The sequence below is a fragment of the Typopeltis vanoorti genome, chromosome 5 (genome assembly GCF_054136105.1).
Source record: "Typopeltis vanoorti isolate ZY-2024b chromosome 5, IOZ_Tvanoo_1.0, whole genome shotgun sequence".
Taxonomy (NCBI): Eukaryota; Metazoa; Arthropoda; class Arachnida; order Uropygi; family Thelyphonidae; genus Typopeltis; species Typopeltis vanoorti.
In genome coordinates, this window is record NC_143553.1 from 42,666,572 (window position 1) to 42,689,687 (window position 23,116).

A 23,116-nucleotide genomic window follows, 5' to 3' on the forward strand; every position below is an offset into this window, starting at 1 on the left:
AAAAGTAAGCAAACTACTTCTTTTGCACTGAATGAAATCAGAAATCGTTATAAACTAACCAATAAACGTTAGGTGAGGTTAGTTTATGATTTCTGATTCCATTGAGTGCAAATGAAGTACTTTCCTTAGTGTTTTCATTATAAACTAACCTAACCTAAACTTTATCGGTTAGGTTAGTTTTTAATGATTTCTGATTTCATTGAGTGCAAAAGAATTACTATACTTAATTTTTTCATTATAAACTAACCTAACCTACCTATAAACATGTTTTTATTACATTTACCAGACTCCTCTAGGAATTATTCACTTTAACCGGTAATTATTAATAATAACTGGATTTATCACTTTAACCGTAATGGATGCTTTTATTATTAATCTTTAGGGTATTTGTTTTCAAGTCAGGGTTAAGCAACATTTTGACATATATTGTATTGAACTGAAATTTTGGTCAGTAATTTATGATTATTATTATTATTACGGGCAACTCCAGGGAGTCATTAGACTCATCGAGGGAGGCCCCAAATCATTTTCATCACAACTATTCGACATTCATACAGTATCTATCATACCTCGCCTTAAACTCATTCACTGTCACAGCATCCACCACAGACTCAGGGAGCGCATTCCACTCATTCACTACTCTAAAAGTAAAGAACCCAGCTCTAACACCTTTACTAACCACACTTTTGCCCAGTTTCCATGGATGTCCCCTAGTCCTCCCACAACCAGCCCTGTTCTCAAAAATATCTTCTGAATTAATTTTATAGAAACCCTTCAGTAATTTGAATGTCTCAATCATATCTCCCCTCCTCCGCCTATCAACCAATTTTTGCAACCCACAAATCCTCAACCTGTTCTCATACGGTTCATTCCACAGACCTGTTATCATCTTGGTCACTCGCCTCTGGATCCTCTCCACCTCCTCCCCATCAAGAAGAAACCTAGGTGACCAAATCTGAGCACAGTAGTCGAGATGAGGTCTTATCAAGGCTCGATACAGAGGAACAATAACCTGCTTGTCTCTGCTTGTCAACGTATTCTTCAGCAACCAAGTGATTTGATGAGCTGATTTGGCCACTTTTGCAATGTGTCCCCTAAATTTCAATTCCTTATCCACCAACACTCCTAAATCTCGTGCCTCATCAATTTCCTGGAGCACAGTTCCACCAATGCAGTAAACTGCCTCCCATCTTTTCACCCCAAAATGCATAACCTTACATTTTGCCACATTAAATTGACATCCATTCTCCCTAGCCCAGACCTCCAATCTATCCAAATCATCCTGCAAAATTTTGACGTCATCTGCATTCACTATTGCCCTACCCAACTTCGCATCATCCGCAAACAAATGAACTGTTCCTCTCAGATCCTTTCCTATATCATTTATGAACAAATTAAACAGCAGTGGTCCAAGAACAGATCCTTGTGGTATACCACTAGTCACAGGCCGTCTTGTGGACTCTACTCCTGAGTAAACCACTCTCTGATATCTCTCCGTCAACCACCCTCCTATCCATCTCACCAACCCTATGTCCATTCCCATATGCTGCAATTTACTGATTAGAATTCCATGTGGTATCCTGTCAAAGGCCTTAGCAAGGTCCAGCAGAATCACTGTAAACCCATTACCCTTATCCAGTTCAGTCGTCACTGTGTTATAATACGTGAGCAAGTTACTGAGGCATGACCTACCCTTCACAAAACCATGCTGTCCCCGATACAGTATCCCATTTTCTTCTATCCAATCTTGTATTTTCCTCTTGACTATTTTCTCTAAGACCTTGATAATGATTCCTGTTATGCTGATTGGCCGGTAATTTTCAACAGCAGCCTTGGAACCACCTTTGTGCAGTGGAACTATTTTCCCCTCTTTCCACCCCCTTGGGACTGACCCAGTCCTGAGGCTCAAATTAAACATAATGGTCAAGGGCACTGACAATTCTTTGGCCGCTTCACGTACGACACGAGCTGGTATACCATCCAATCCCACAGATGTATTGACATTGAGGTTCTGTAATAGACTAGTTACCTCTACCTCATTCATCACAATTCCAGTATAAGCTGTTGGTTCCTCCATTTCCGCAAAGCCACCACCTGGATGATATACTCTTGCAAAGTGCTCGCTCAGTAATTCCACAACATCGACTGATTCAGTTACCTCCCTACCCTCAGCATTTTTTAAGATCATTCTACCATGAGCATTTTTCCTTTTACTTGCAACATATTGAAAAAACTGTTTGGGATTCTCTTTAGCCTGCATGGCCAATTTCCTTTCGTAATCTGCTTTTGCTTTTCTTACCATCCTGGCCTGAGCTTTATACTGTTCATGCACCTGATGGTCACCCTTCTCCTTAAATTCCCTCCACAATTGTTTCTTTTTTTGCAGCTCAAGCTTAATAGTGTTATTCATCCATTTAACCCCTACCTGATTTATTATTCGGACTCTTGGTATACAGTCAACCATTGCCTCCTGCAAACAGTTCTTGACCACCTCCCATGCACCATCAACATCCAGCCCTTGCAGTTTTACATGCCATGGCATTGAGCCAAGCACACACCTAAGCTTGTCATACTTACCAGCCCGGTAATTCCACATATACCCTGTCTTAATTGTAAATTCGACTCCTTTAGCCACCTCCCAAGTCATGACCTTATGGTCACTCTCACCAATTGGTGGCAACAAGGTCATGTTCGTTACAGCCACATTCTCAGTTGCAATTACTAGGTCCAGCACTCTCTGCCCCCCTGGTATTTTCCAATACATGTTGCCGTAGATAGTTGTCCCTTAATAACTGCATAAAATCCAATTCCTTCCTCCCATGTGCTCTTTCCAGTCAATATTACCATAATTGAAATCACCCATAATAATTACCCTCCTTCCATTCATTTCTTCTATTTGCTTATGCATACTATTCCCACCATCCACTCCATCACCCGGTCTATAGCAGCACCCAATTGTATATTTTGTTCTGCTAGATTGTATCTCACACCAAACAGCCTCAAATGTGCTTTTTTTCCCATCCTGCAGTTCAACTTCTATACTCCTTGGCTGAAGCTCATCAGCTATCATCAATAACACTCCTCCCCCCTTTTTATTCACCCTGTCACTCCTGAACACGCTATACCCATCGCATTCAATCCCACTAGCTTTATCATCTTCTGTCAGCCATGTTTCACTAATACCGACAACCTGTGGCCTGGAAGTGCCAACCATGGCCAAAAACTCTTCCTTCTTGTTCCTAATACTCCTGGCATTAGTGTACATGAATCGCAGAAGCCCATTTGTCCCATCCCTACTTTGATTCCTTATACTAATTATCCCATTCTGATTTGTTGTCCGTCGTACTCGCCCGGGCATAATATACTCATTCATACACTTAACTGCCCCCCCTAAAGTCTGCATATCTACTCCCCCCCCTCTTAATAAATCTAGTTTCCCTGAGTCTGTACATCCACTTCCACATCATTCATCAACACTCTTTCAAGTCTCCGTACACCAACTCCATTCAAATGTAACCCATCCATCTTATATAAGTCCTTTCGCCCATCGAACTCATTCCACACATCCACAAATTCCACACCACTCTCCATGCATAACCCACGCATAAAGTCATTGGCAATTATGGCCCTCCTTCTAAACACTTCGCTGTCATACCGCGGTAAGATACTCACCATCCTAACTCTCTCACTCTTCTCTTTTGCTACCTCAAACAACTCCCTCACATCCTCTATCATTTCCATTTTGTCCTCTTTCAAATCATTCGTTCCTGCCACTATTATCATCTCTTTCACCCTCTGTTTTTGCAGTCGAATAGATTCGCTGACGTCCTTTATGTTCGCACCCGGCTGGTACGACTTCGTTAAACTCTCAATTATTACGCCTCTTAATAGCGAATCCCCATACAGCGCTCGCTCCTTCATTTTATTCACGTTTACGTACATTCTATTATTTGCCGTCACAGACTTCCGCCGGTTATTTGTCGGTACGTTCAACACACATTTTTGCATACGCTCCAGTTGTCGTTTGGCTCTGTGTATCGCGCCATTTAAACGGGCAATTTCGCTACTCGCATTTATCTCACCATTTTCATTATCGATCAAATCATCCATTCCTTCGGTGTTTCTACCTTCATTTACACTTTCAGCGACGCTCTCACACATATCTGGCACTACCACGCAATTCTCTAGTACACCGCCATTTTCTGCATTCTGACTACCGTTAACGATATCAGTCTCGATACACGAAACACGCTTGAAGTCCTCATTCTCTTTACACTTTCTACACATTAACTCCACTATCACTTTCTAACCAGACTCCTACCGCTCTTCGCAAGGCATACATCTCACAGACAGCACATTGCATAAATTCTTTTACATCAAAACTCTTAAGCAAGCATGGCGACCTGGCTGCCATTTTTTTCTTTATCGGTGCCATGTGTACGCAATCTTTTCTTAAAAATAATAGTTAAAATAACAGAAAACACGCAAAAATTGCACAGACACACCAAGAAACAAAAAGCAAACAATACTACTTAAAATTCTGGTAAAATATCTAATGTTAACACAAAATAATACTGATCTTTTCAGGAGCTCTCGACAAGCCGACGATCTAATCCGTGCGACACCTAGCGACTCAAATGATGATCACCATTCAACCACCACCACCTCTATTTTTAAAATTTAACCACTGTATGATATTTTTCCAAACTGGAGAGCATATATTATTATTACCCCAAGACCTCAAGGAGTCAGACTCATCCGAGAGGTCCTTTTATCACACACACACAGCTCATCATACCGTATCTTAAACACATTCAAACTCCTTGTAGATACCACACTCTCAGACAAGGCATTCCAATTATTTACAACTCTGCATGAAAAAAACCTGCCTCTCACGTCCCTACTCACACCCTCTTTATAGTTTCCATGGATGACCTCTGGTTCTCCCTCTATCTCCCACTATTTTATGTAGAACTTCTCCAGCATTGATCCTATAACAACCCCTTACCAACTTGTAGGTCTATCATATCTCCCCTATTCCTCCTGTCCACCAGATACTGCAAATCAAATCTTCTCAATCTTTCCTCATACTTGACATTCCAGAGGTCAGAAACTACCTTAGTCAGTCGCCTAATTAAAGCCTTATACAAGGGAACAAGAATCTCCCTACTTCTACACGTCAGTTTCCTCTGCATCATTCCCAGAAGTCTTTGTGTTGTCTTCACAATTTTGGCTATGTGTCCCCTAAATTTCAGATCCTTATCTGCTATCACCTCCAACAATATACCCTCACCAAGCATAAATTCTGCATCCCATCTTTGTTTTCCAAATTTTAAAACCTTACATTTTGCAACATTGAACTCGCATCCATGCCCAATTATTCAAGTTTTCTCGTAAGGCCAAAACATCTTCGCTACTTTTCATGGTTCGTCCCAACTTTGGGACGGTCTGCAATCAACTGAATATCTCCATCGAAATCTTCACCAACAGGTCCTAAAACTAATCACTAAAACAGTAATGGTCCTTAAAAAAAGTCACTAGTGGAGTGCCTCAGGGCACTCCACTAGTGACTTTCATCTTCCTGGATATCTCTTTCCTCCATACACAATTTGCTGTTACCTATCAGATAGCCAGTCTCCAATCCAATGCAATAATCTAATATCCAACCCTATTCTGCTCTAGTTTGACTGTCAACTTATCATGAGTTACTCTATCAAAAGCCTTTGCAAAATCCAAGTATATTACTGTGTATCCTTCTCCTCTATCCAAGGAAGCAGTCACTTTATTGTAATAAGTAAATAGATTACTAAAACATGACCTCCCTTTAGAAAATCCATGCTGTCCATCAAAGATAATACCATTGTTGTCAACCCAACTCTGGATCCTAGCTCTCACAAGCTTCTACAACAACTGACACACAGATAGGCCTATAGTTTGATGCTTGAGTTCGATCACCTGCTTTATGAAGTGGCACAATCTTGCCTTCCTTCCATTCCTTAGGAACTTGACCGAGTGCAAGACTCGTATTAAAAACATATGTCAAGGCAGGTGTCAACTTCCTGGCACATTCTTTCAGAATACGTGGTGATATATTATTGTTGTGTCCCAATTTATGATTATTATTCTATCTAGTGAAATTCTGCTTATCTATGCACGCGATATCATTCAAAAATACAAATATTTAAGCTATTTCTCCCCTTAGTGTCCCTAATATTTATATTATACTGCGCCTTTTGGGACATTTAGTTTCAGATATTAAATACAAAAACATGTCTGAATGTGAAACAATATTGCAGTCGTGACACTTTATCTCGTTCTTTAACACATTAATTTCCCGCGTGATTAGGTTCGTACGTTTTCTAGTGGTGCACTGGGCAGCAATTTCAGACAACTGTTTTATCAATGAACAAAGGTTTATTAAACTCATTAGTATGGTTCAATTCAATACTAAGAAAACATTTACAAAATAACATTAGCTTATCACAAGTAATTTGGCTATGATCCTATATGGGTATTGCGATCATGCTTCCATAACAAATTCAGCACATACAATCATATGTATAATCCCAGATCTAATTAACACATTAGTTAACCTTATACTAGTCTGAATACGCTATATGCTGTAGCACCTGGACATATGTGATCAACTCGCTCTATTTAACTATCTAAAATAAATTATCATCTCACTGTGTTAACACATAACTATGACATTTAAAACTTTCCTATAAGTTACAATACACATGCATAAATCTCAGGACACATAATTACTTATATAACATTAACAAGCATACTTTCATTATAATCAGTCATGTACTAAAGCTAGTATAAATTTCCTTAGTCTCTTCAACAGTTCAGTAATAGAATAATGATTACAATTACAGACGATTTTCAGTTAACACGAGATTTTACAGTACCTTTTTCTATATTGGCCTCTACCTTTTTCCGATTGAACTATCCTGGTATGATCTCTCCTAAGTTCTTTTGGTATTAAACTGTGCTTATGCGATCTTTACTTTTCGTATTTGAATTAAGAACACACTTTGGAATCATCTATACTATGGCTGTGAAACTCACCACGTGGGCACCGACTTCTTTACAGATTTCCCTTTTTCGTAGTTGTCACTGGATGATGAAACACATAGATAACACCTTCTTTCCTTTAGCTAAGTGGCATTCCTCGTTTATTACCATAGGAAATACGGAATCGAAATCCTGCTCACTTTTTGTTTCCTTGTTGTGACGATGGAGATTAACTCCAATCCCTCCACTCAGGAAAACCACGTGAAACCTATACAAAGAAACTATCCAGGAAAAAGCCTCCTTGGGGGCAGGGGTTCTAACCCTTTTATACCTTGACTCCTAATGGCACCTTCTTTAATTTCTTTTCTCCAACCCCCTTACTTAATTCGACTTCACTGACCAATTAGGGTGGCGTTTTTCTGCAAACATCCTTTGGTCGGCGAGCCCGTGATGATGTCTCAAATCCAGGAATTGACCCTGAGCGATAGTCTATTGTTTTTTATTTTTGCTAGCCTCTAAATTAATCCCCCTTCCAAATTTTCTAAAATTTTGCTTAATATTTTAATCTCTAGCCTCTCGCATGCAATTTCTTATGACTAATCTTTTCTGTTTTTAGTTAGCTAAATTTTTTTTTTTTCCACAACTGTAATATTTTCCATCTTTTATTATTTAGTTCTTCAAACACTTTTTTGTTATATATTTTACTTGGATGCAAGAATATTTTTCTTTCTTTATTTTATTTTCTCTTCATGTTACACCATGATAACTGAGAATTCTGCATTCTTAAGGTATCAGGGATTAAGGTATAAGGTATCAGACATTATCAAGTCCCACAGCCTTATTAACATCTAGTTTACTCAACTCCCCATACACCTCTTGCTCACTTACAGTCAATCTCTCCTCCCCATCATCAGCTGCTCTCAATCTTGCAATGAAGTCACATTCACAAGATTGAAAGATCTTTATGAACTGCTCATTAAGTATCTCCACCACACATTCTGCAACAGCTGTCTTTATACCATTTTCTCCAATCAATGTCATCCTTCCATAATCATTCTTTCTTTTGTTGGCTACATATCGAAAAAACTCCTTAGGATTCTTTTTGGTTCATTCGCTAATTGCTGTTCATACCTCTTTTTAGCTACCCTCACCAACCAACCAAATCACCCTCCTTGCCTGGTCTTTGTAGACCTCATGGAATTGGTTATTTCCATTTTTCTTATGCTGCCTCCACAATGCCCTTTTTCTCTTTATCGCATGCTTAATCTCTTTATTCATCTATCTCACCTTCGGAATACATTTAGACATTGCATCTACTAGATAGTTTTTGAAAATCCCCCAAGCTGCATTGATCTCTTTTCCAGCTAACTCCTAATTCCATGCTACACCTGCAAGCTGTCTCCTGAGCTCTTCATAATCACCCCACCCCTTGTAGTTCTCAGTCCATATACCCTTTTCTCACAGAGGTCCTCATGGTCACTCTCACCAATTGGTGGATGATTTGACACCTCATTTATAATTAAATTCTCTGATGAGATGACCAAATCCAAGACCCTCAATCCTCGCATGCCCTCTGTTACATACTGTCTGAGGTAGTCATCCCTCAAAAACTCAAACTCATTTTCTTTACTTCCAGTCTATATCGCCCATAATTAATACCCTTTTCTTATTTGATGATACATTTCATTATCACCACCATCCACATTACCTAGTCTATAACAACATCCAGCCAAGTATTTTATTCCATTCACCTCTATCTCACACCATACTGCCTCAAAACCACTGGCTTTATTTCTCTCTTGCATCTCTACTTTGTATGGACATAACTCTTTCTCTATCATCAATAGCACTCCCCCTCCCTTTTTTACCCCTTCTATCCTCACGAAACACATCATACTCTTTCATCTCTATTCCTGTCAGGATGTCTCACTTATTCTGACAATCTCTGGGTGAACAGACACAATTAGTGCATAATAAATTTAGTTTAATCCTTTAAACTTTCAACACAATTAGTGCAACCATTTCATCTGCCTTATTTCTTATACTTCTAACATTTGTATATAAACACAACAGCTTATTTCTGGATCTACAGCTAGTTCCACTGATACCACTCGCTCGATGTGATCTCTCCATGCTCGACTGGGGCCATTTCCCTTTCTGTTTATTCATTTTGGAATCCTTCTCAATTCCAAGTCATCCCATTCCTTTCCTGTCTACACATGCTCTCTCTTGGAACATCCACCTTTCTCATGCTGCGTACCCCTGTTTTTCTGCTCCTCTTGTACACCCATTCTCTCATTTTCTATAATACCACTCACTTCCCTATTCATAACCACCTCTTCAATCTCTCCTGCTCTTCCACATCACTTCCTGCTTGATCTGATTCATTCTCTCTACTCACTTCTCAACCTTCCAGCAGCAGTCTCTCCAAGCAACTCACACCATAACCACTCAAATGCAATCCATCACTCCCATACAGTTCACTTCATCCTTCAAACTCATTCCACACATCAACAAACTGTACTCCTTTCTCCTCACACATTTCAGCCAGCATATCATTCATAATCCTTGCTCTCTGCCTCATCTCACCACAGTCATACCAAGGCAACACGTTGACTACCCTTCCTGCCACACCATTCTCTTTTATCCTTCTAAACAGCCTCCTGATATCCATTCTGACGTGCTCTTTATCCTCTGTCAAATCATTCGTACCTATTAAAACCAACTCCTTTGCTCGCTCCATCCTCATATCCAATGCCTCAATCACTCAACTCGTTTTACCACCTGGAAAAACATACCTTGTGCATCCTATCATCCAGCACACCTTCAACAATGGAGTCTTCTTACAATGCCACTCGCTCATCTTTCGTTAACTCTTTCATGCCATCATGATTTGTTTTAATAGTTTTTACCTGAATTTTCTTAATTTCAACTTCCGAATCTCGCGTCACATTCTCTCTATCATTCAATCTTTCTAATTTTCTAACTCTAGATCTCCCCCCCCCCCCCCTCTCTTTCACTCTCATTCATCCTTCTGTACTTTCGGTCAAACATGCGTCCAACTTATGCTATCATTCATTTTTCGATTCCTGCGTCATGTCATTTCCAGTTTCATTCGTTCTCTCAATTTTGTTTCCTTCCGCCCCACTCTCGTCCTTCTTAACATCCGTCATGGTTTTGAGATCACTCGTTTTCTTTTTTATTGATTTTTTAACATTTTTCGCCTCTCTTGCACACCATCCTTCTCTTTCGTACGTGCACTCATTTTCCCTGCGACTAACACTTTGTCATCAATTTCATATTTGTACTCGTCAATTCCTCGTTCACACTTCGCACATACCCTCCTTCCATCCGCCCTAAACATCCACAAATCATTTATGTAATCGAAAGAATACGTATATATACCTCACACTTAATGAAACAACTGAAGTGCAAGTTAAAGTCATGGAATGACAAAGCTGCAGCCATGTTTCCTCTGCCGGTTACTACTCTAAGGGCTAATAATAATGAATTCATAATCAAGTTTAGGCAAAACAAAATCCCCCACAATAATAATAATGGTAGCGCACAACTTTTACAGCAGCTCTTATTCGAACAAATGCTCATATATATTTAATTATTCCAAGAATAACTTTTCTTAATCCGGAGCTCTTCTTACACAAGTCCGCCACGCTTGACTCACGAGCACCCTCCTATATTATTATTATAGTTCGCCCACCGTTTTCATGTCTCTCCTTGGAATTTTGCCAAGAATAGTCCCTTCATGCTGAAGGGGAGAAAGAAATGAAGGATGTACGAATTGGTCGCCAACATGCGAAATCACGTGCTTTCTTGTCTGTCGCTGCACTAGTACTAGCTTGATTTTTGTTCTCTTTTTGCATTATTTTTTTATTATTAATTTGTATGATGGAACCAGTACAGTCAACAAGTTCTATTGTTACACGTTTCAGTAGCTCTTGCAAAAGAATATTGAATAATGTGCTGACATTCTGTGAAAAAGAATCGTCAGAAGGCCGTCTTCTTGTTCCCCTTTCTCAAGTCATAAAAAGTGCAATTGCGGGCGTATCGGGGTCGACTGTTAAAAGAATTCGTAGGGAATCAAAAGGTGAAGGTAAGCCAAAATTTAAATCTCCTAAAAAAAAAAAAAAAACCACAGAGTAAAGAAAACCATCGAAACCGTAGCTTTGAATGATTTTGATGTAGACGTTATAAGAAGAACTATTCGAGAAAAGAGTGCCAACTGTTCCGAAATTGATTCCTGTGCTTAAAGAAAAAATTAATTTTCCTTGGAAAAGAGAAACTTTAAGGAAAATACTTCATGAAATCGGATTTTTTTTTAAAAAGTCCCAGAATAAAAGGAAACTTATCATGGAGCGAAGTGACATTGTTTTATGTAGAACGCAGTATTTGCACATATTAACACTCTACGTACATTTTTTCAACTGTTATACAAGCAAAATAGTTACACTTTAAAAACAGCAATGTTCGTAAAAGAAAAGCTAAATTTTCCGACCTGTAATAATAAACAAACTCAGTTTGTTTATTATTACATCCCAGAAGACAGACTGATTACCCTATTATCGGAATGGATTCTCCTTTTTCTGACATGCACAGTAGTTTCGAGGGACCTCAAATCGGTGGGCGAACTATACTACCTGGCACATTGACTGAGGTCAACTATCCTACAGCTCTGTCTACACCCACGCCATCTACCGCCCACCACCACCACTAATATTTTCACAGACAATCGCAAACATCCATGTCCACAGCAGGATTTGAACCCGCAGCCTGTTGGCTGGATAGCGAGTACGCTAACCACTCTGCCATCCAGACCGGCATGTATACACACACACACACACACACACACACACTAGGGGGCTCTGACGCCTATGCCACCCAACCCTGTGTTCCAGACTGGTAAGCTGGTTCTCCTTGAATTCTGATGACGCGACACTCGGTAGCCCCTGAGTTTCAAAACGTTACATAAAAACTTGACACAAAACATTACAAAAATTTTACAGCCTACATCTGTTTCCAGTTTCAGCTTATCATTTTATAGTGTAGAGTAGATAAAAGGCAATGTTATGTTTGTCACACGTCTTGTCTCGCTCTCTTCTAGTGGAGTGTTTGAGTATGCACACGTACACATGACAATCCTAGTATTGTGATTTTTCTTTTTTTGTGTGGGTGTAACCAGAAATAGGAATTGTCATTCTGTTAATCTTGAGAATTTGGCCACAAAGTGATCGACATCTCATTTCACTGGTTGTTTTCTCTTGTTTTTACATTGTCTGAAAATGTGTCCAGAGGTGAAAAAGGAAATTTGTACTATTTTGAGCTCTTAACCTGACCCGTCAATTGCATTCTATTATACACTCAGCCTTCATTATTTGCTGATTGATTGGAGCTGTCTGTCTGTCACAGTTGTTTCATGCAATTGTGGTTGTCATGCATACTTCCACCAAATTGATAATAATTGTATGTTATTTTTCCCTACGTGTCTCCTCTTCTAATTTCTCTGTGAATTTTGGCATCTCCTTTTGGTTTTTTTTTTTTTTTTTAACTGTCCCACATGAATTGGTTTTTGTTTTTGTGCAATCAGTCATCAAGGAGAGGGCCCAAATATCAATTGTTTATTCACAATGTATGACCCTCTTTTATAAATAGTTTAGTATTTGCGCTACCACCCTGAAAATCCCAAATCCACATTCTGGAACTGTCTGTATTTATACCTGTGTATACAGTGAAGTTTGCTGTGTATCCTGTTTCACTATCACACAATATGAAAACTTTTATGGGCAAATCTGTCTTTTGGATGGGATAAACTGAATGAGATACAACCCATGAATAATACTTGTTTTATATTTTCAAATATTTTCAAATGAGGATAAACTTCACTGAAAATTTTCCTGAGGTGATCAGTTATAGGTTTCACTTTGTATAATATTTTACCTTGCAACTGATTTTTGTTGTCAAAATGTAGCAAATGCAAAGCAACAAATATATGAAAACATTTTTGGAAAATTCAGCGAGTTGTGGTGACAGTATCTTTCGGTCATGCTTAAGAATATTTACTCAGCAAGGACACTATTTTAAAGCACTTGAGAAAGAATGGATCAGTTTCCCAGGGAAATTTTTAAGGTCCAAGTTTAATATTTTTTCTTTGTAAATAAAAATAACAAATTACAAAATTCTGCTTTTGCCCCCATTTCATAGGACCTGGTGAGTTCTTTTCCCCAGTCCCAGTGTTAGCTGTTGATGCCACTGCTTGAGATAAGGCTCAACTCAAGCCTAGTTTAAACACTGGTTGGGAGTGATATAATGTAAGCTTTTCTTTTACTGCTATTAAATATTTGTATGTAAATTCATGTTAGATGTCCAGCAATTTAATCCTTGCATTCTAAAATCCTAGCTAGTAACAGGCGGAAAGTTAAAAACTGCAATTTCTTAATGAATAAAATGGTTTATTCAAATATTTTTGTTTCTATTTTATTATAACTAAATAATTAGAATAGAATGAGTACCTATAATAGGTTTTGTGCAGATTAAAGGAGCACTTATACAAAAATATATGGCAACATTGGGATTTTTTTTATACCACAGTGGATAAGTTAGCAAGGAATGAAATTGTTACTTGATAAGTTGAGATATCAATCTTAGATAAAGTTAATGGAATTACATTTTATGTTTGAATTTGAAGTAAACTAAAAAGCATACAAAAAAAAGTTTTCTATTTGCTTGTGACTATATGATGTCGCATCGTAGTATTTGAGCAGAGTTTACAATATTAGTCAACTCTCACCATAACAGACTACTGAAAAGTTCCAACCACAAAGTACCTTAGACACACACTACTATAACAGGAATGCAATTTCAGAACCCTATTCGTGGTTCCTAAGATTTGGCTCTAATGAGTTGACTGCAATTAAATATGTTATTGTGTCTCTCGGGGTGGTGATAATAGATATTTAGCCGAATAGGGGCTATTCATTTCTTGTAGGCATGTTGAAAATTGCAAGCTTGAGATCAGTCTCTGAAAGTCTTGGAAATATTTTAGCACACATCAATTACTAAGAATAAAAAATATTCTTTTAGGATGGCTACAATAGCTGAACCTTTGAAATCATCAAAATTCAATGGTTAATGGCAGATGCAATTGACAAAAAAAAAATAAAATAAAATAAGCATACACAAACATATTTTGTGGATGGAAAGGTATTTAAAAAGAAAAGTTTAAAATTTAAATTTAGATAAAAAATTTAACTTAAAATTGATGAAATAAATGTATTTAAGGCATTCTATCTGCTGCCTTATGTTTTGTATTACGTTTCAAAACACAAATTTCGTTTCTCTTTTTCCCCATTTCAGCTTTTTGTGATGCACCTGTGTAGAACCCTTATTGGACAGATTGAAGCCCAACGGGCAAGATGGACATAACATAAAAAAGTTCCATGTTTCTACTAGTCATTTTAAGGAAAGTCCAAACAGAATGTAATTTAGGGTGGCCTCAAAACTAGGATGTCAAATGTTGTTGTTTTTATAAAAATAAATTTGTAAAATTTTATACTGTGGTTATACAGATTGGATTAAAACCCTGTACCTTTTATAATATGGCATATATTTTATATTATTAAATATTTACTATATATATATAAAGTGATACAATTTTATATGCTGTGATTGTATATAACTTTTCATCTCAAGGACATTGGATGGTATTAACAAAATACATCAGTGCAGACTGAATAGTTTACTGATGTGCTTATTTTTGTAATTGACCTGTTATGAAGAGCAACAGTTAGTCTTCTGTAATTTGTAAATTTATTGAAGAATATGAAGTAGTAATTTGAAATTATATTATCATATTGATATATAAATGTAAACTTTTAATGGTTTAGTCAGTTTTTCTGTAATTTTTTTTTTTTGTTAATAAATGATTTCTTTATCATTGATTGGAGAGCAGTCTTTATTAACTAATATTTATTTTTTATTATTAATAATGTTGGAATAAAATGTTATAGTGAATACAAATACACTTTAAATTTTATCAGACAACAGGTTTTTTCCCCTCTACAGAAACAATTATTTAATAAGTAGTTGCTTAAATATAGTGTTGTGTAAAAAAAATCATAACATACAGTATTTGTATTATGTGGTGTAGGTGGGTGGGATGCTGATCCTGAAACAATCTTGATTGGTATACCTTTCCATCTGTGGTTCCTAATTGCAGTCATTAAAATTTCCAGAATTTGATTTTTCTCATTGCTCCTCCCACACAGATCATATTTTCAGATAATATTGTCCATACTCTTAGCATTTATCTTGGGTATCTTTAGACTGCTTTTAACCATCATCCTGCTGTTGTCTGACTTTTCTGTACTCTGGTTACATTGTCTGTTTTATAAGATGAAAAACCTTTCTACACAGGTATGAAACTTAACTCACCTATAGTTGAAAAATGCATTTTATTTTCAAGGAATCCTCATGTTAACAAGAATTGAACTCACATCATTTTCAAAGGGCATTCATCACTTCTTTCATCATGCTACATGACTGCACTAGAGAGAAGTATTCAGGTAACTATAGAAAGCATAATTTGAGCAAATTTATATTATAAAAATGGGGGGAAACATCCTTAGCCCACCCATGGTATAAAATATACTATAGCTAAATGCAATATAAAGTATGTTAATGAATTATTACTGAGAAGTTCAACAGTAGCAAAGTTTACTTTAAACATGTTATTACAATGAGGTTCAAAACTTATGCTGATGCAAGGGTAATCATTTTTAACATAATCTAGTTACCATAACTGTCCCTATTTAAATGAACATCTCCATGTCTCACTCAAATACAAACAGTTAAGCAGGGTGACCTTTCTCCACATCCACGTGGGACATGATAATGTCCTGTCCAGATGTGAAGAAAGATCATTCCACCCATCTCCAATAGTGCAGCTTTAAGCCAGTTGAAATGGAAATTCTGTAGGGTAAGGAAATGCTTAAATGTTGCATACTGTGAGAAATACCACTGCAAATGTTTTCAAAAAAAAGCAGCAAATAAATTTTGCTCTACACTTTCTTGATGGAATGTTCCATAATCTGATGTGTTAAAGCTGAGACACTTTTGCCATATTGTATGCAAAAGAGGTCCAAATCCACATAAAAAAAAAAGGTTTCAGACCATTACACCTCTGCCACTGAACATGGGCATAATGCATCTCTCAGTCATCCACCACCCTTTTCCATCTGATTGGAAGAGAATGTACCTTGAATTTTTTTTCTCTCTCTCTGTGCCCTTCCAAATATTCTGTGGTCCTATAGTGTCAGCTTCCTTTTGCACTTCTTGGCAGAAATGGCACTTTCAATTTAGACTATTTATGTTGCTTAATAGTTGATTTTGTGTGGTGTAATCTTTTACTGCTGTCATAGATGGAGAGCCACTGATATGTAATCCTATGATAACATCACTTTCTGTAAGATCGTCTTCAGATGTCATTCACAGTATAGGCCAGGTGGGATGACAGGAATATATTACTAAAGTTTCATTCTAAAATGTTGAATGTTCCAATACATAATTATTTCAACATATCTCAAAAGGCATGAATAAACATATTAGTATTTTAATGAAATATATACAAAAATGCAACCTGTTTATAAGTCGTGCTTTTTTCTTGGGGTGGGGTCGGTACTGAATTAATTTTTAATTTATTTAAAATTAATACATTCACTTTTAATATATAAAAATGTCTGCTTTTTAATGTATATGGAATAAAAAGTTTTGATATGATATAATACAAATTAGATATATGGACTTTGTTATGGAAAGTAAGAAGGCAAATGGACAGAAGGGATGCACTTAATTCAAATTTAAAGAAATAGTAGTTTCTATTGTACATGTAACTTTCAGAAGTGTAATTAATATTTTTTAAATTTCACTCCTACTTTGAAATTCAGAGATCTCATGTTAAGATGGCTGATCATGGTCAAATAACTTGGTTTCATGGAAACAATGTTATGATATGGCAGTTAATCCTCTGAAGATAGTTGGCTATATGTTTCTCTGGCCAGTTTCTTTCTTTCCAGGATGAAAACTGAGTTTCTCATGAAGAAACATCCTACTACCCCCACATATAAGACTGACTAGCCTCCAGATGAGTTAAGCTAGTGGTTACTGATATTGCGTAACAGATAAGATTAGGAGAAAAAACAGATGTCTAATGGGAATAAATTATCCAACTCTATTTAGCTAATTAGATTTCTAAGCTAACATTTCACCTTTGTCACAAAAAAGAATATAGAGCATGTGCAATCAGGCTCCTACAGTCCTAACTGGCAATGTATGGCTATGGTATGGACTTGCTAAAGGTCTCAAAATGTCGACATACCAAATTTTTGGAAATGTGATGCAGCTGAATTTGTTAAAGTTTGGGAATGTTGTAGTGCTATGGTGGATTCCAAATATAGTTTTCTCTGATTTAAATCCATTTCTGCATAAGATGGGAGGTCCCCCACACACTGGGTCTAGTGATCTGTATACATGGCATGGTCTGGCATCCCAGAACAACTGTAGTCTACAGGACATTTGTTTGAAGTAGTTAAGCTTGGATGAGCCTGAGATACTGTAGACCTCAAGATGGTCTAGAGGATCTTTACATGAGTACATAAGCGTAGCTAATTTTTGGTAAGGTCTGTACGAGGGTAGTCTGAAAAGTTCTCAGTCTAACAATGAAAAAACAAATTTATAATTTCAAAATTTTTATTTTTCAACATAATCTCCCTTATACCTAATATATTTATTCCAGCACCATTATCCTGTCCCTGCAGTGGTTCTCAGTAAGATCTGCAAAATACTCCTCTACAGCTGCAATCACCTCTTGATTCAAAGAAAAATGCTGACCAGCAAGGAAGAGTTTTACTTTTGGGAAGAGATAGAAGTCAGAGTGAACCAAATCTGGGGGATTGGGGTGGATGTTCCAACAATTCATAGTGCAGATCCCTTAATTTTCCCATTGCCAAAACACTTTTGGGGGCAGGTGAATTGTCCTGATGAAAGATGATTTCTTTCTTCTGCAAACTGGGGTCTTTTCTCACAAATTTTTTCGTCTAATATAATATTCTCCAGTTATTGTTTTATCCTTTTCAAGATAATTAACAAACAAAATGCCTTTAGCATCCCAAAACACCGATGCCATGACCTTTCCTGCTGATGGAACCGACTTTGTCTTCTTTGGCACTGAATAACCGGCTTCTTTCCAGTTTTGACTGCTGTGTAATGGTGAATACAAGTCTCATCCATAGTTATAAATCGACACACAAAATCAGCTTTATTCTTGTTAATAAAATGCTCCAAGCACTGTCAGATTTCCATGCGAGTGTGTTTTTGATCTGCTTTGAGCAAGCGCAGCATGCATCTTGTGCAAAATATTTTCATTTGCAATTCTTATTGCAAAATATATCCTACACGTTCTTTTGAAATGCCCATAGTCTCAGCAGTTTCATGTACTTTGACTCGCCAGTCATCCAATGCTATATCGTGCACTTGATCAATGATTTCTGGTGTTGTTACACTTTTTGGACGTCCTTCACGTGGAACATCTTCAAGGCTGAGCAGCCCATTTCTTAATTGTCGAAAACAAAGAAGAGTGCCCATAAACTTTTATGAACTTCAAATGAATTTCTTTTGGCATTAAACCTTCTTTTACAAAGAATTTTATAACTGCACAATACTCAATTTTATCCATTTCAAGTGATAACACTTTTGCTTCAGACAGCTGTATAAAACAATTCACTTCATAGAATGACTTGCAATTTCACATGGATGCTTATGACAGATGTACCAACTTAGAAAAAAAAAAGTCTCTTGCCAATAGTGTTGCCATCTATGGTTGAGACCGAGAACTTTTCAGACCACCCTCATGCATTATTTTTTTTAAAGAATGTATGCAGTTTTCTGAGGTGTCCCGGATGGATATAGGGAATGGCAGTGGAGTTTTTTTTATGGGTGAAGGAGAGCCTTGTTGATTTTGTTAAGGGGAAAGCAATCTAAAAAGTGTTCCAGATATGATTGATTTTAGTGCAGAAGCTGATTTTGTCTGAGCCAATAGTTCTAGCTCTCTTTTCTAAACACTATCGTGGTATGTATCTTCCAGCCAGTGTAGGTGGGCTATCTATAGACTGAAAGAGATCTGTTTGGTAGCTAGCCAGGTAACTAGAGTATTAAGGAAGGAGAGACAGTGTTTTCCTTTTAAGTGGTGAAATGGATCCTTGGATGTTGGAAAATGTTTCCAGTATATCCTTGTAGTCAAATGAAAAAGACACTGTCCACATAGAATAGCCATATTGTGCATTTGAGAGGAATAGAGTTTAGGTCTCCTACCTGCATGTAGGTTTTCCTTTCCAGATAAAATAGCTAGAGTACATGGCGAAGATAAATAAGGCTGATGTCTGGGGAATGAGCTCTGAGGTTTCTTTTAGGGCTACATTAGTGAATAGGAAGGCCATATGAAAACTGACCATGATGTCAGTCTCTGCAGATCATATCTGACAGGCAAGATTTGAAGTGTGCAGAGATTTTTACATAGAAGTGTAGTGAGCAATGATCTCTCAGGCAATGAGAGCCTGAGCTCTTTGCCTAAGTTTTTACACCACTTTTTAAGTAAGGGAACCAATACTGTTTACTATGGTCTCAAGTGTGTGTATGCTCTGTTTATGCATTTTTGTTAATTCATAAATCTTGGGATGCCTAGGATTATATGGTTTAACTCTTTGAATAGTTTCAGGCTAGAATAATACAATTATCTAATAATTTTTTGAGAGCTTTTTTTTTTTTGTGTCTGTTTGTGTAAGTTCAGTTAGGAGTTATGCTGAGCAATCTAAGCCTGACATTTTTCAATCATATTCAGAGTGATCAAGTATTAGTAGCATTAACTTTATCCACTTTGGTGGTAATATTCTGGTTCTGCCATATTTTATTAAGTATGATCAATTCTGCAAAAGATAAATATCTCTTTGGAGACTTTGCAGATTTTAAAATGTTGACTTCATCTAACAGGATGTTATTGGTGATATGGGGCAGGAGACTGTAGATGCTACATTCTATTTTTTCCAAAATTTACAGGCTTGGAGTTATGGCTGACACCACGAGCATTGACAGCTTTATTTTTGTGCAGAAATAATGACTGGTTAATTATCACAGCTTGTTTATCCTCTGGACTTTTGGATATGGTGTGTCTTTACTTATTTAGATTCTTTTTATGGTGTATTGAGCAGCTTGTCCTGTAGCACTTGAATAGTGCCACTGGTCTGCCATCAGTTAGGAGGTATGATCTAGATTTTGTCCAACATGTGGCATTGATTTGCTCTTGTGAAAGAGTGAAGTTGGTGGAACAGTAGATATGGAAAGCTTTGGAAAATTTTAAAGTTTAACTAAACATATTTAACTAATTAGATTACTAAGCCCATATTTTTCCTCTTCAAGACATCTTCATGGGCATAAAGAAGTATATTGAGCAAGCACACAAGGACACGCTTTAGGAAGACAAATACACTGATTTTAAAAGGTGGGTTCCTGCAGTCCTAAATGGTGCCCTTTATGGGTGCAGTGATGGATAAAACTTAAACAAATGTGTTTAAGAGTGGGCAATATTGTAGTGCTATGGTGGATTCTAGTAAACTCAGATATTTCATAGAATTAAAAATTGTATCAGGTTTATAATTTATAAACAGGTGTGTGTAAGTTATTGCATTAAGTAATGTATAATTTCAATAGAAATAACTGACATTTTTAAAAATAATTGTCCTTGTTTACAGAGTTAATTAATGGAGTCATCATCTCTCCCCCTCCAGTAAATTCAGTTTTCCCCAGTTTGTCAGGAGTGTTATGAAGAGATGAAAAAGTTTACTGAAGAGTGATGTGGAAAAGCTTAGATATTAGCAGTTATTCACTTTAACTGGTATTTACAGAAAACTTATGGTTTTGGGAGAGGCATCTTCAGCCCAATGGCTATAGACTGCCTTTATATATACGCTTATAATTTATGATATATAAACTCATAATCTGTTTATAATAAAGATCACATCTATTGTATGACAGTAAGTAATCTGTATATAAATGATGCAAGCACAAAACTTTTTCTCGTCTTAACTTGATATAGCAACATGTTGCTGATGGTGACTGAAGCAATCAAATCTCGGGTCAACACTCCAAATCTTTGCTCTTTTAATTTCCTGATTAACAGAGAGTTGCCATCTTTTCAATGAGAATGGCATCAGTTGGGAGCTGCAAGTTGTTTTTAAGAGAGTCTTTTAACCACTGAACTGGCCTTGATCCATGAGTTAAGTGTTAAGAAGAAAGCATTGTTCACGATCTTGGTGTATATAGATTTTTTAATATAATATCATATTAGAACAAACAAGGAGCATCTGAAGAAGAGTGTGAGCTGCATGATAGAATAATTTCATGGATGCAAGGAGAACTATTATGGGTAATTTTAATCATAGGGATATAAATGGGAAGAAGGAGAAGGTATGCGCTTTAAGAAGACCAAATCTAGTATCAGTCTATGAATTAAGGTGACCATTATGTATCCAGTTAGGAGGTGCCTATGTATGTGAGACTATGACTACAAATGGGCATGTGTGTAACTGTAAGGCAGGTGAGGATAAACGGAAAGGCAGCTTAAAGGAGGACTTGGCATCTCTACTGGCATAGTAGTAGAAGAGAGTTGTCATATATCTGACTGCATCCATGAGTTAGAAGAATAATTTTCTTGCCAGTTGAACATTTGATTAACACTTTAAAGCACAAGTTGCATAAAAATAGAATGTGAATTTAATAGTTTTGATACGAGAAAAATTGCAGTCAAGACATCAATATTGAAAGACTATGCAGGATTTAGTGCAATGTAGTGTGTGTGTTTAATGTATTCATTGCCAAGAGTGAATGGTTTGTGGAATGAGAGCCAGAATGAAGATGTGAGGGCGTGTGAGGAGTGGAAGAATGAGTTTGAACAGTATCTATCATACTTTGCTTTGAACCCATTCACAGTCATTGCACCCATAACAGACTCTGGCAGCCTATTCCACTCATTCACCACTCTCCAAGCAAAAAGCTTGTTCTAACACCCCCTTACTAACTACACTTACTCAGTTTTTCCATGGATGGCCCCTAGATCTCCCAGCACCACCACACCTGTTCTGAAACATTTTCTCTGAATTGATCTTGTAAAACCCATAAGTTGAATGTCTCAATCTTACAACCCCTTTTCCCACGTATCAACCAGTTTCTGTAACTCACAAATCTCCAACCTGTTCTCGTAAGGTTCACTTGTTAGACCTGAAACCATCTTAGTCACTCACCTCTGGATCCTCTCTTCCTCCTCTGCATCACCAAGAAACCATGGCACCCAGATCTGCACACAGTAGTCAAGATGGGGTCTTATCAAGTCTCAATAAAGAGGAACCTGCTTGGCAAAGTATTCTTCAGTAACCAAGTGATCTGATGAGTTGCTTTAGCCACTTTTGCTATGTGCCTCCTAAACTTTAACTCCCTATAACAATCCCAAGTCTGGCTTCATCAGTTTCCTGGAGTACGGTTCCACCAATGTGGTATACTGCTGCTAATCTTTTCACCCCAAAATGCATAACCTGACACTTTGCCATATTAAACTGACAACCATTCTCCTTAGCCCAATCTGCCAATCTATCCAAATCATCCTGCAAAATTTTGATGTGTATTAACTATTGCTCTACCCAACTTTACATCATTGGCAAATAACTGACCAGTTCCTCTCAGATCTTTCCTATATCGTTAATGAACAAATTAAATAGCAGAGGTCCAAGAACAGAACCCTGCAGCACACACACCACTAGTCACAGGCCTTCTTTTGGATTCTACTGTGAAGAAAAATAAAGACTAATTATATTATTAGTCTTTATTTTTAAAATATATATTATTTCCACAAAAGAATGCTGATATCTTATTCTGATTTTTTTTTATCAAATTGTTAACCTAAACTAAAATAGCTATTCATGTAACTCAAAGACTTTTATATGTAAGTGTCACAGCATCTGGACACCCATGCAGGTATCAAGAT

General features: G+C 37.1%; 1 protein-coding gene across 2 annotated transcripts in view; it reads left to right on the forward strand.

Annotated features, from left to right (window-relative positions):
- Window positions 1-14,942, forward strand: part of LOC150106340 (tetraspanin-14-like) — a 136,523-nt gene extending 121,581 nt beyond the window's left edge. For both annotated transcript variants that reach the window (XM_090392377.1, XM_090392378.1), the window contains one exon: window positions 14,389-14,942. In XM_090392377.1, coding sequence (XP_090248503.1) covers window positions 14,389-14,457 — 69 coding nt within the window. In that variant the 3' untranslated portion in view covers window positions 14,458-14,942. The remainder of the gene's footprint in view (window positions 1-14,388) is intronic.
- Window positions 14,943-23,116: the final 8,174 nt, after the last annotated feature.